This window comes from Thermobia domestica, chromosome 15 (genome assembly GCF_964235325.1).
Source record: "Thermobia domestica chromosome 15, izTheDome1.hap1.1, whole genome shotgun sequence".
Taxonomy (NCBI): domain Eukaryota; kingdom Metazoa; phylum Arthropoda; class Insecta; order Zygentoma; family Lepismatidae; genus Thermobia; species Thermobia domestica.
This window is the reverse complement of record NC_137468.1, coordinates 10,671,067-10,684,086: the sequence shown is the minus strand read 5'-3', so window position 1 is coordinate 10,684,086 and position 13,020 is coordinate 10,671,067. Positions and strand designations below refer to the sequence as shown.

Sequence of the window (13,020 nt, the reverse complement as noted above, 5' to 3'; positions counted from 1 at the left end):
TAAAGCTCCTATTACAAACTTCACCGAGGTAATGTTTTTTACTATTTAATTTTCAGCATGTTAACGGTACGCATAATTCATCATTAAAAACATTCCCATACAAATAAAGCCCCAATGTGTTACAGGAACATTGTTATACGATATCCACGGTATGGTTTATCTCGTTTTCAGAATGTTTCAGGTAAGCTCAACCGCTCACAAAGGTGGCAGTTCTCATAAAAAATTTCGGCATTAATAAATAATTATATTTTAGCTACCATGGTAATTTAATATTTAAGAACTTTTTTTAATGAACTTTATTTTTCGACATATCCCCTCGAAGTTTAACGCATTTGCCCCAACGTTTCTCCAGCTACACGATTTCATCGCGGAAATTAGTTTCTTCGAGGCTTTCAAAATACTACATGAGCTTCCACCGGAAATTGAACTATATAGTCATGACGGAGTTTCACTCGTCAACAGAGTTTAGGGAGAAAGGAAAATACTACAGACAGAAGTTCTATTTTTAAGTTAGTGGAATTTCATCACCTAATCTCTTCAGATTTCAACTTACATCATCAAGAAATTGAAAAGATATGAACACCATGTCATGAAAATAAGTGTTTTTAGATAGAAAAAAAAATCCTAAAATATTTCATCATCATTAGAGGTGAATCACACCATTGCCTTTGTAATTATAACCCGAAGTAATAGGCGCCGTTGTAAAGCTTTAAAGAAAAAATATGTTATACTTCACGAAAGCATTATTTGTTTCACAAAGATTATCGTTAATAAATTTCTTTAAAATGAGCTGTTAATCTTCCGCCCTCACTTTTGACTAATTTCAACCTCGACCAAATAAGAATGACTTTTTTTTAAAAAACTTTGCTTATCCGTGACCGATTTCAGTCATATGTTCTGAAAGAATATATAGAATTGATAAGCCTTAAATAATATACACACCATATTTCATCAAAATCAGACTAATTTTTAAGGAGTGGTATACAAAAACTCTTTTTATATGTATCCCGTCGTGTGTTTGTCCGGAAGACAAAAAATTTCAACTACGTAATAGATCATCATCAAATTTGGTTCGGATGTAGAAGGTTGAACGTAAAGAAAATGAAATCTTTAAGATTTACGTTCCACGGTTATCCTGGTTAGGTTAATGATGACAGATGATGAAAAATGAATGAAACTGTGTAATGAGGAAAGTAGGAGGAAACGAGAGAACTCCGAGAAAATCCACGCACACGTTGTTTGTCCACCACAAAGCTCACTTGGCGCGAGCTGGGATCGAACCAAGGACCCTGTGCACCAAAGGGGAGCACTCTACCACTAACCCACCGTAGTCCCGGGTTGAAAGTTAGGAATTGAGATCTACCGAAGGAATATTCAAACCGGAAGTGGTAGAAATCATTTCCGCTATCACTATGGAGGGAAAACAGTAATAGATAGCGAGAAGTGGTTTCTGCAATAGATTAAGCATCGCAAGAAATATAGTTAATTTCCATCCGTAAATACTAAAACTGAAATTAGCAGCAAATCAACTACTTCCAGTTTTAACGTTGATCGCTATAGAATAAATACGGTCATAGAAAGGAGTTTTCGGTAAATAAACATCCCAAGGTTATATTTATCTCTACTGAAATCTGAAATCGTTGAAATCTTCTACCATTTCAAGGTTTTAATATTGAGAAAATAGCCACAGAAACCAAATTCCTTTACACGGTGTACACGTGACACTGCTACTTGCTATGAGTTATCGTGAAAAATTGTTCTACTGAATGTGGCATTATTAATTTGCGCTAACTTCACACTTCGAATTTATTTTAGCTCGTTTTCACCCTGTCACTCTTGATAGATTTCAACCCCAATCGATGGTCACTGTGGCTTAATGGTAGACAGCTTAACTCTGGTGTGTGGGATCTCTGCTCCGATTCCAGCCCAAGTAAGTTTGTGGTGGACAACATTGTGTCCGTGGGTTTTCTCGGGGTACTCCCGTTTCCTTCCACATTTCATTCCACCATTTCTTCCATCATTCACTTACCTTAATTATCAGTCTCCCTTAAGTGCATAACGTGGGACGTTAAATTGAAAGATTTCATTTTTTTTTCAATACCAATCAACAGCATATTCTCCTAAATCTGAAGAAAGGACATCTCACGTTTAATTAAAACAAGGTAAATTTTATGAGAGTTTTCATGGTATATACAGGGTGTAACATACATACATGGCCAAAAGTGACGAGGTGATTACAGACAACCAAATAAGTAAAAAATGTTCCTATAAACATGGGTCCGATGCCGCTTCGTTTCTCACAGAGGGAGTTCAAATATCTCACAGAGGGAGAACTCACAGAGGGAGTTCCTTCCAGTGGCTCACTATGGGAAATTGAATGGAAATGTTCAATATTACAGGAATAATACAATCAAGTGAAATTATGCCTGTGCAAATACATTTACACTAACATGGAGGATGAAACTAATAAACATTTGAGGTTATTGGGTTGTCAGTGTTGCCATTCTGGTATAAAGTGTTATGTTTTCAAATAGCACTAGACGTCCACACGTTATCATAAGATTGCTGATATCAAAACGCTCCTAAACATGGGGCACACTGTCTTTCGAAGTTTAGGTGTGGTATAAACGAACGCTGTGGCCTCCATCGAACACCATTCTCAATTAGTTGTCTTTGGAAACGTGCAATACCTGTGATCTAGGAACCGTTGTTTATTATTGTGGGCCCTTACTTGACTTCATACTTGGACGCCTTGGTTTTCGAAAACGAAGCGGAATCTGACCCATGTTTAGGATAGTCTTGATGTCAGCAAACATGTGCTAACGTGTGGATGTCTAGTGCTATTTGAAAACATAACACTTTGTACGAGGTTGGCAACACTGACAATCCAATAACTTCAAACGTTGATTAGTTTCATTCTCTATGTTTCTGTAAATGTATCTGCACAGGTGTAATTCCAATTCATTACATTATTCCTGTAATATTGAACATTTCCATTTACTTTCCCATAGTGAGCCATTGGAGGGACACAACATTTGAAGACCCTCTACGTGGGAAACGAAACCGCATCGGACCCATGTTTATTGGAACATTTTTTACTTATTTGGATGTCCGCAATCACCTCGTCCCTTTTGGCCATTCATTTATTTACACCCTGTATATACACAGATACATATATACATACATACATACACAAAAATGCATGCTGTACCTTCTTTCGGCTCAACACTGCGAACCTACCTTTGAAATGTCCATATTTTAAGTGAACCTGCAGCTTGTTTTCAGTGTTATTCTGGAGTTCAGTCAATGCCTGGTCCTCCCATTGACTAGTGCCACCTTTCTTAGTCGCCTTTAAGGCAGCGTATCTGGCAGGAAAAGATAAATAAAAGCTTAATTATATAAATCATTTTTACTGCATTATCTGACTAGAAAACTACGAAAAATAAAATTTTAAAAAATAGACCAAAATTTCTTTGGATTTAACCCTTATCCGGGCAACCGGGGCCTCCCAGGCCCAGTAGCTTCATATTTTGCTTCGAATTTCTCAATAACCATAAATATTTCGATGCCATAAAATTCTGAATTCTTCTATCTTTAGTCAAAGTTAAAGTTATGAACATATCGAGTTGGTAAGGCTAATAGAGTTGGTAAGGCCCCAGTTGCAGTCTACGTTACAAAAATAGCTTGCTCGGATAAGGGTTAAAGTCAGTTGATTAGAAAAGTGTGAAAACTTTCAACAAAAAATGTGAAATCACACATCGCCTTTGAGATTATGCACACAGACTTCTTAGCTTGCTTTGGTGAGTAGAATAACTTTCCAAATGTTGGAATAGGAACTGTGAAACACACATTGAATAACCAATGGCGAAGCGTAATAATACATCACTCAAGCCTAATAGAAATAAACTCGCGTACAGACAATAAAGAGGATCACACGAAATATATTTATGAATGAAGTATCTATGCTGGTAGTTGAAGCGGTCAATATGCATTGTACGGGGTATGAATAACTACAGTTAAGTCACAGTTACCTGTGAACATGTGAATGGATTAACTCCAGCAATGAATTCAGCCGAGACAATCACTCTACCTGGCTATTCCAATCTTTTGCAGTCCGCATTCAGTTACCTGTGAATGTTGCGACATCCCAACCCCAGTCGCCTGTTGTTCTACTTTGGGGTGACCGAGTGCCAATATCAGTCCTGGAACAGTATGTCAAGTCTTTATATTCGCGCTTTTCGATTGTCAGATTCACGTTTGGTTGAACAGAGTAGCTTCTAAGCGCGGCTACACACACAGACACGAACAAACGTACAGAAGAGACATTCAAAATTCATTTTTGATATGCACAAATTATTAGACTCTCATTTATTTTTCTTTTCTCGAAAAATAAAAATACCCAGCCTATGGTGAACATCCAACTCTCTCCATACTTTTACTGTATTCCTTGTTATGGTTAGCAATCTAAACAATAAAATAACCCAATTTCTCAATAAAGGCACTAAGCGCTAAAAAAAATGTGTTCAATAATTCTGCTAGAATTTTAACAAAATCATACCGGAACAAAGAACAACACAGAGAATATAAAACATTAAGTTGAGACGCTTCGCCATTGATTCAACATAATCGAACACAAAGGATAAACCACACTCATGTGCGCAAAAATTAAACACAGCCAAGGAAACAGCATTTTTACATGCAGCAGGTTTCAAAAATATGGTTTTGTGACTAGACAATAAAACTTGTGGATCACCTGTATAATAATACTGCCAGTATGTAACAGAATTGCGGGATTACGTATGAAACACGTTTTATGATTATTATTATTATTATTTACATTTAAATTTACTACATGGACTACCAAATAAAGTACACCTTTGGCAATATAAGGTAATTGACGTGCAGATAAAGTTTATTTACATTATTATTATTATTATTATACAAAATTATTATTTCCTCTCTGCTATTTCAATTTTCAAAAAGCTTTATATACACTCAAATTCTTTCAGTAGGATGTCAAACTGAAGAACGCTCTGTTATTGAAGGAATTTCTTTACATAAGTAACATAGGAAACTTGTTACACCTAATATTCCGAAAGGACCATTTTTTTTTTCTTTCTTCTTCAGGTAGAAGCAGTCACAAGATGTTCCGGAACAAGAATTATGAGACGCGAGAGGAAAACTAAAAGAAGAAAAAAAATCAAACGATTGCGATCTTGGCCAATACTTAGGTTTTGGATCAGGGGCCACAAAATTTTTGAACAGTTCCTAAATCGAGTTTTCGTTTTTTCTACGGAATAAGTACATCATACTGAGACAGTTTGAGTTTGGCTACACTATTTGTAATTTTCCAGATATAAGGCCTACAAGGAAATTTTTGCTTGAAATATATTCGATCCTTTGATCCAATAAATTATGTATTCTAAGAAGTTTCCCTATAAAGAATTCTTCTACCTTACCTTCACAACCGATTGAAGTATTCTGAGTATTGAAAGCTTTCGATAAACTGAAACGAACGGCACGAAAGTGTGTATATATATATATATTTCTAAAATTAATGCCTTTCCGTACATTTTGTCAGTCTTACTTCTAATGCTTATCAAATTAACACTCAACTGAACTGAGTTAGCTGGCGCATCAGCCTAGCAAAGATCTATGCACAGTCAGGTGGCGTACGTCCAATAAGATTATGCGTGGTCAACATAATCATTTCTGCCTTTTAAGACCGAGTTGACTTGATTTTGAGTTTAACGTCCCGTTCAGCAGCGAGGCTATATGAGACGTGGACCTACTGATTAACGTGGAATCCGAATCACATGAGCTCCCACCGGGAATCGAACCCTTTTAAGACCGAATTCAGCGACAAATTTTCGTAGCTTACCAACTGTTTCATTATGTTCCACCGACACTCGACGTTAGAAAAATATGCGCTAACCATTTGTACAGTCCGCAGCAAAAAAACCTGCAATATGAGCATGTAAGTTTATTGTGAAACTACGCCTACAGAGCAGGGAATCAACATAACGTCTAAGTGACACGAATCACGCCAGGAGAAACCTCGGCGTCCTCCCGTGCACACTTATTTTGGAACAAAAGACTTTGTCGTTTCACAATAAACTTACATGCTCATGTTGCAGGTTTTTTGCTGCGGACTGTACATATGTGACTCCATATTTAAAAAACAATACTACATGATGGACAGAGAGGTAAAGTGTTCAGATTTCTTTAAAAAGTAATACATATTCCGGTCTTTGCACGGTAGAATCTTTAAACCACCACAATCTTAAACACAATTAGAGATGAAACTTTAAAAAACTTCCTTTAGTAACCACGCACGTGCTATGCCATTTTATTTGGTGCAGGGGAAGAAGGTTAGGCATTCAACTTAGGTTCATGCACCGGAGCTTTTGGAATCGTAAGCAATAAAAATAAGCATCAACTGCGCACAAACGAACAAAATACCTGAATGGGTCCGTAAGGAAAACCCAACATAAGGCCAAATTACTTAACACAACTGGATGCTTCGAATCTAATATCCTACGACAGAAAGTTTGTACGCACGAATGAATCGATATATAGAAAGAGTTATCCGGTTATTAAACTAACAATACATGTATAATGTTCAAGAGTGTTCAACACGCATCTTTTTATATATATGCATCTTTCTATATATATATATATATATATATATATATATATATATATATATATATATATATATATATATATATTGGACATCTGGAAGTGCCACAGAAGCCATTTTTCGGCGCCCTTGCAAACAAGGCATTTATTTTTTTTATTTTATTATTATTATTATTATTATTATTATTATTATTATTATTATTATTATTATTATATTTTTACGCTTTTCAAGTGCATTTCTTCGGTATTTCGTTAAAGGAAGAGTATATCACCATAACCAATACTCTTTTCTGGTTCTGAACATTCGACTAAGTAACGTTTCTAAAAATAAATTTAAAAAACTGCCATTTTAACCATCGATTTTCATCAAAACATTTTTAAGAGAAAATACTGAGCACAGGAAGTTGGCTTTTTTTTAAATATATAAGGAAATACGATTCTTCGATTATGCAGCTCTTTTGCTTGTCTCTAAATAGGTAAGCCCAGAACTAACCACGTGAAGGTGATAATATGTAGAGTTCCGTCCATACCCATCCCAACTGCTCAAGCGTTCAGCCCATTTTAATTTTCGCAGTTCGATGTCTCAATGAAATCCTTTTCTCTTATAAACTTCCCCAATTTCTGTTTATAGGATTTCTGTGAATTTTCTGTTTAAAGGAAATTTTCCTTTCAAAATCACTTTTGAGGAAATCAGAGCTAAGACAGAAATATTTTTGAAAATGTTATTTAATCAAATGTTTAGAACCGGGGAAGGAAAACTTTAGTGTATTTCTTATGGTTATAACTCTTCGTTTAACGAAAATATGAAAGAAATTCGCTTAAACATAAAATGCCTTATTTTGAATGGGTATCCAAAGATAGCACTAGTGGCAACCTCAAGACATCAGATTAGACCCAAATTTTGCACGTTTAGTATGTACCCATCTGTACATAACTTTTCCGCGCTAGGCTGTTTTCAATTTTTTTAAAGAGTTTTTTTTTTTTTTTTGGCCCACCATAATTTATAATAAAGCAAAATATAATATTTACCTTAATATATATATATATATATATATATATATATATATATATATATATATATATATATATATATATATATATATATATATATATATATATATATATATATTTTATTTTTACCTAAATTTTCGTTCACTACTCTCATCTTTTGACGAGGCATGACAATGACGAAAAATGAAATTCCACTTAGTTACATTCCTGTTTTCCAAAATTCCTAGTTCAGGCTTTTTTCTTTGACACAGTACCGAGGAATTCAATTTTTCTTTCCTGTAACATTCGGACAAATAATGAAAAGAAGCTAAAAAATATGATGAAATTGAGAATAAAATGTCCACTATATATATATATTTTTGTATGCATCTGTTGCAATGTTGCCACATCCCATCCACACATCAATTTTGGGCAACACTGCAACAAATAGACGCGAAAATAATAGTGGACTCAAGTTCATAGTTTTAATTTGTTTTAATTACTTGTGGCAAGTATTATAGAAAACAAAAATTAAAGCACTTGGTGATGCACCAAAGAAAAATCGAAACAGCATAGTGAACTCGGAACTTTGGGACATGGAAACAACAGGAATGTAACTAGGTGAAACCTGGTTTTTCGTCCCTCGTCACAAGTAACAATCAATAGTTATCGAAAATTCGGGTAAAATAAAAAGTACTACGGCAAATATTTTATTTTGCTTTATTATTATACATGTGAACAAAAATTAATAAGTTAACATCAAGGTAATTTTTATTTCTCTCAAGAAACACACCCTCAAATACATTACGACTATGCCATACACTTTGAGGACGAATTATTAAAAGACTTTGATTTTGGAATATTTGAAACTTCATTATATTAAAAGAAAGAAAAATTAGTGGGATATTCATCAACACTTTTTAATACCATACCACTATTTCTTTTAAGTACTGCAGTTTAACTTAATCATAAAATTTGTTCTATTTGTATTTCACTAACTTAAACTGAGATAACTGCACAAGTGAAAGGATATAGAATAACTGATAGCCATGCATTAATAGATAATTACTAGTTAAAAAAAAAAGAGAAGCAAATTGATAAAAGACAAGAAAGAAACAACGGCTACTAGTAAGTTCGCTATATTAATGAATAGAGTTAATCAACATGGCCAATTAAACTACTGAACCATTTTACTCTCAGCTTTTACGATTTTCATGCTAAAAAGCAATTAAATGTATAAAAAGGCCACACGTTGTTACTTCGCTTTACTGTACTTATCGATTCCTCATTAACAGTTTAAGAGGAACTATACGAATGAATGGGAAAATAAGTATAGTGCGTTTACTCAACAGAAGTGCAGTTCAGCAAATTTCTTTGAAATTCCCATGCTGATTTTTACAAAAACACCCCTTCCTCCCTCCATCCCTCTTTTAGACCGCACTTGCGGGACTGCAACGCCTTAACACCCACTGTGTCTGTTCTTTCTTCGCTAATACTATGGCTAATATAAAACAGATGTCAGTCAATGTAAGAACAAGGAAGCTGGTCTTGGGAATAGGGAATTGAGCACTATCTTAAAGTACAGCATTTCCAACAGTGGCAACTCAGACTACATGGAATTGAGAAGCGACTGTCAACTGTTTAAAGCCAAGGTTTTGGTTGGCTAATTAGTTGTCGGGGGTATTTTCCCCAAGATCCCTCGGACGATGAGTTATTTATCGCACGAGCCATCACACGCAGAAGGAGACATTCTTTTACACAAACTGCACTTCGGTTGAAGAAACACACTATACATTTACATATATGAGTAATACTGAGATACTAAAGAACTTACGCTTTCTGTAATGTAATATTCTCTATATTTTTCACATAATAACTCTTGTATTTTCTTTGATATTCCTCCTGAAATGAAACAGGAAAATTCATTATTAAAATATTACGTCAACTGTGCAATTAAATTATACTCTATATGAATGTCAAACGGAAACCAACTATACACTTTTTAAAAAAATAAATAAATTTCTCTACGCCCAGCTATTGAAGCTCAACAGCACAGTGCTTTTGTATTGAGTTTTCAATTTATGTTAATGTCTAAGTCACGGACCACCAAGGTTCAGTCTAAAAACCAAGTCAAAATGTGGAACTTTGTTCTGACGAAATTCAAGAATAAGCCGCATGCACGTAAGAAACTTAACTTCACGGTTATCACTGGTGTCCATTACGGGAGAACAAGAGCGAACGAGATTTATTACTCCGATGTGTATGTAAACTACATTATATTTGAAACCAATTACATTTCACGTACTTACATTTACTTTCTTTTTTCAGTTATTATTTCATGAATCATTGTATTTTTGTGCGTTACAACAAGTGATTTTATTGTAATTATTCCATAGCAGTTCGCACTTTTTGAATGTGTAGTAGTGTTTATTCGAGAAGAAAAGATCACTCTTAACTAGCCGCCTTAATATAGAACTAAGGAAAAAGCTGGTCAAGTGCTACATATGGAGTATTGGACTGTGTGGTTCAGAGACTTGGACATTTAGGAAGTTAAAGAAGAAATATTTAGAGCTTCGAAGTGTGGTGTTGGAAGAAGATGAAGATAAAATGGACAGAAAGAGTAACAAATGAAGATCTTTTAAAACGGATAAGACAGAAGAGGACGATTCTAGCCAGCATCCTTCGCAGAAAAGCCAATTGGATTGGACACATCTTGCGAAGAAAGGTCTTGGATTGGATTGGTATGGTCTTCTTCATACCACCATAGAAGGAACGATAGAGGGAAAGCAAGGAATAGGAAGAACTGATCGACTATTTGAAAAATCGAAGAAAATATTGAGAGTTACAAAGGAAGCTAAAGATCGAAAAAACGTGGGAGAACAATTTCCGAAAAAAAAAAAAAAAATCCAGAAGCTGCCAAAAGGCAGAATAATAATAATAATTATTATTATTATTCATTTATTTATTTACGTATTGAGTAAATCCTACTTCTGAGGCGTAGTATAGCACTATTCTTGATTCCAAGATTCTATGTATTCTATGGAATAGGGTACCAGCAACAAATTTGCCCATTGCAATCAATCATAACAACGCCATGGTTGCAATTAATATTTTTGACACCACATCGTGAGCTTTGACCAAAGTATTTCGCGTGGATTTTCTGAAACTTCTTCCTCTATAGTAGGCATCAGTAGATTCAACGAACGTGCTGAATGGCAATAAGTGTAACCTGAAGACTGATGGCATGAAAGTTTGCTCATGCGTATGGATGGCATCACTGTCAACGAACCAAAACTATTTGCTATCTAACAAAAGATTCCGACAATACACGTCCAAAGTAATACCGATCTTTCAGCAAATTAGGAAACAGACAAAAAAATATCTCTAGTGCTTGCCACTGCCCTTAACGCCTTTATTTATCAGTTTGAGGGTTACCGTTCGTCAACTGACATTTGTGCTTATACATACGAGTATGAAGAGGAACGCGACCACTAACTTATCAGCTATTATCCTAGCATTATTGGCACAAGAGTTAACTCAACTTTAGCCAACTGCCGTGGGCCAGTGGTTTAAGGCATTAGATTATAAGGTTGGTTTGTCTCCAGTTTAAATCTCGCTCAGGACATGGGTATATTTCGTATTGTGTTTTCACCATTACTTATAAGTAGTTTGGCTTACCAGCAGCATATATTTTAATCCCGCTCGACTCTAGCCATAGGAGCTAAATACACGGTTCTGATTGGTTGAAGTTATCCATTTCTCGCCACACAGAATACGTATAACACAAATCAAACTCCAGTTGCTGTCGGTCCTCGTGGCCGAGCAGGATAGCACAGGGGCTAGTAATGAAAATAGCTTTTGGCGTGGACTCGAACCCGGACCAAGGCAAGTTTATTATATTTTTTTTAATTTTTATAACACTTTTATCATTAAAATAAGATAAAAAATAATATTCATTTTGCCCTTGTACACTCATGTCCAAAATGACTGTCGCATATCCATAACTGTCTTCTTGTAAGAATATAATTGGATAATGATTTTGCAGGGTACTTTTAATACTGATACTATGTGTATAATCGGGATATGTATATTTGTGGTAAATTTCATACTAAAAGAATTATAAATACGAAAATTAGAATGAGTAAAACAAAATGTTGCTAAATGGACAAGAAAGTTTTATTTTCGTTTTATTGTTCTTATTTACTGTTCTTTTTACATGAAATTTGCCACATACATATCTCTGACGATTATACACATACTAACATTATAAGAAATACCGGGAGAATTCGTTATCAAATTATATTCCTACAGCAACATATTTATAGACAGGCGACAATAATTTTGGACATGAGTGTACATAATATATAATGTATAAGAAGTGATTTACTTACGTTACGAAACTTAGCTGAGCGAGCGAATGGGGTTAGAAGCCCTGCAGGGCTCGTTTTGTTCCACCTTGACCCCCCATGATAATGCCACGTAACATTACCTCACACTTAGGTGGTGCAACTTTCATGTAAATCTAACCTCACCCGCTTCCTTGTGACCACATAAAAAATCAGTTGGCTGGGGTTGCGAGTGAAAAAAAAAAATATATGCTTACCAGTATTGGTGGAAATCAACCATTTCCGGTTTTTAAGTTGATTGCTAAGAGCAAAAACTGTAATAGCGAGAAGTGGTTTCTGTAATCGAAAAGCGTCCGAAGAATAGATTTCATTTTCATTCTTAACTCTATTAAATCCACTACATAGATCAAAACCGATGAGAGCGGGAGCGGTTTTTTGGAATCGATTTAGCGCTCTAAGAGTAAATATCAATTTCTTAACTTTCTATCCAAACCGAAGTTAAGATCACTCCTTCCGGTTTTAACGTTGATCACTATGGAAAAAAAAAATGAAATGAAATCTTTGAGTTTTACATCCCACGGTTATGCCGGTTAGGCTAAAGGAGACTGTGATGATGAGTAATGAATGAAATGGTGGAATGAAGAAAGTGGGAGGAAACGGGAGAACCCCGAGAAAACCCACGCACACGGTGTTTGTCCATCACAAGATCGAACCCGGGACCCCAAGCACTTGATCACTATGGAGTGAAAATGGTAGTTGATAGGGAAAAGCGGTTTTCTGCAACCAATTACGCGTCCCAAGAATATGTTCCACTTTCATACTTCTATATCTATTAAAATGGGAAGTGGAAGAAATGCACTAAAGGTTCCAGTTTCAATATCGATAAAATATTGCGCCATATAAACCAAACTCCTTCACGTAGACACTCATGTCCAAAATGATTGTCGCATATCTATAACAGTTTTGTTTTGCGAATACAATTGGATAATGATATCGCATTGTACTTTTAACGCTCCTACTATGTGTATAATCGACAGAGATA

General features: G+C 35.2%; 1 protein-coding gene across 2 annotated transcripts in view; it reads right to left on the bottom strand.

Annotated features, from left to right (window-relative positions):
* The window catches only part of LOC145672069 (polyamine-transporting ATPase 13A3-like), a 251,081-nt gene that overhangs the window by 51,279 nt on the left and 186,782 nt on the right, over positions 1-13,020 (bottom strand). For both annotated transcript variants that reach the window (XM_081741311.1, XM_081741310.1), the window contains exons 4-5: positions 9,467-9,534; positions 3,241-3,365 (exon numbers count right to left, since the gene is read on the bottom strand). In XM_081741311.1, coding sequence (XP_081597437.1) covers positions 3,241-3,365; positions 9,467-9,534 — 193 coding nt within the window. The remainder of the gene's footprint in view (positions 1-3,240; positions 3,366-9,466; positions 9,535-13,020) is intronic.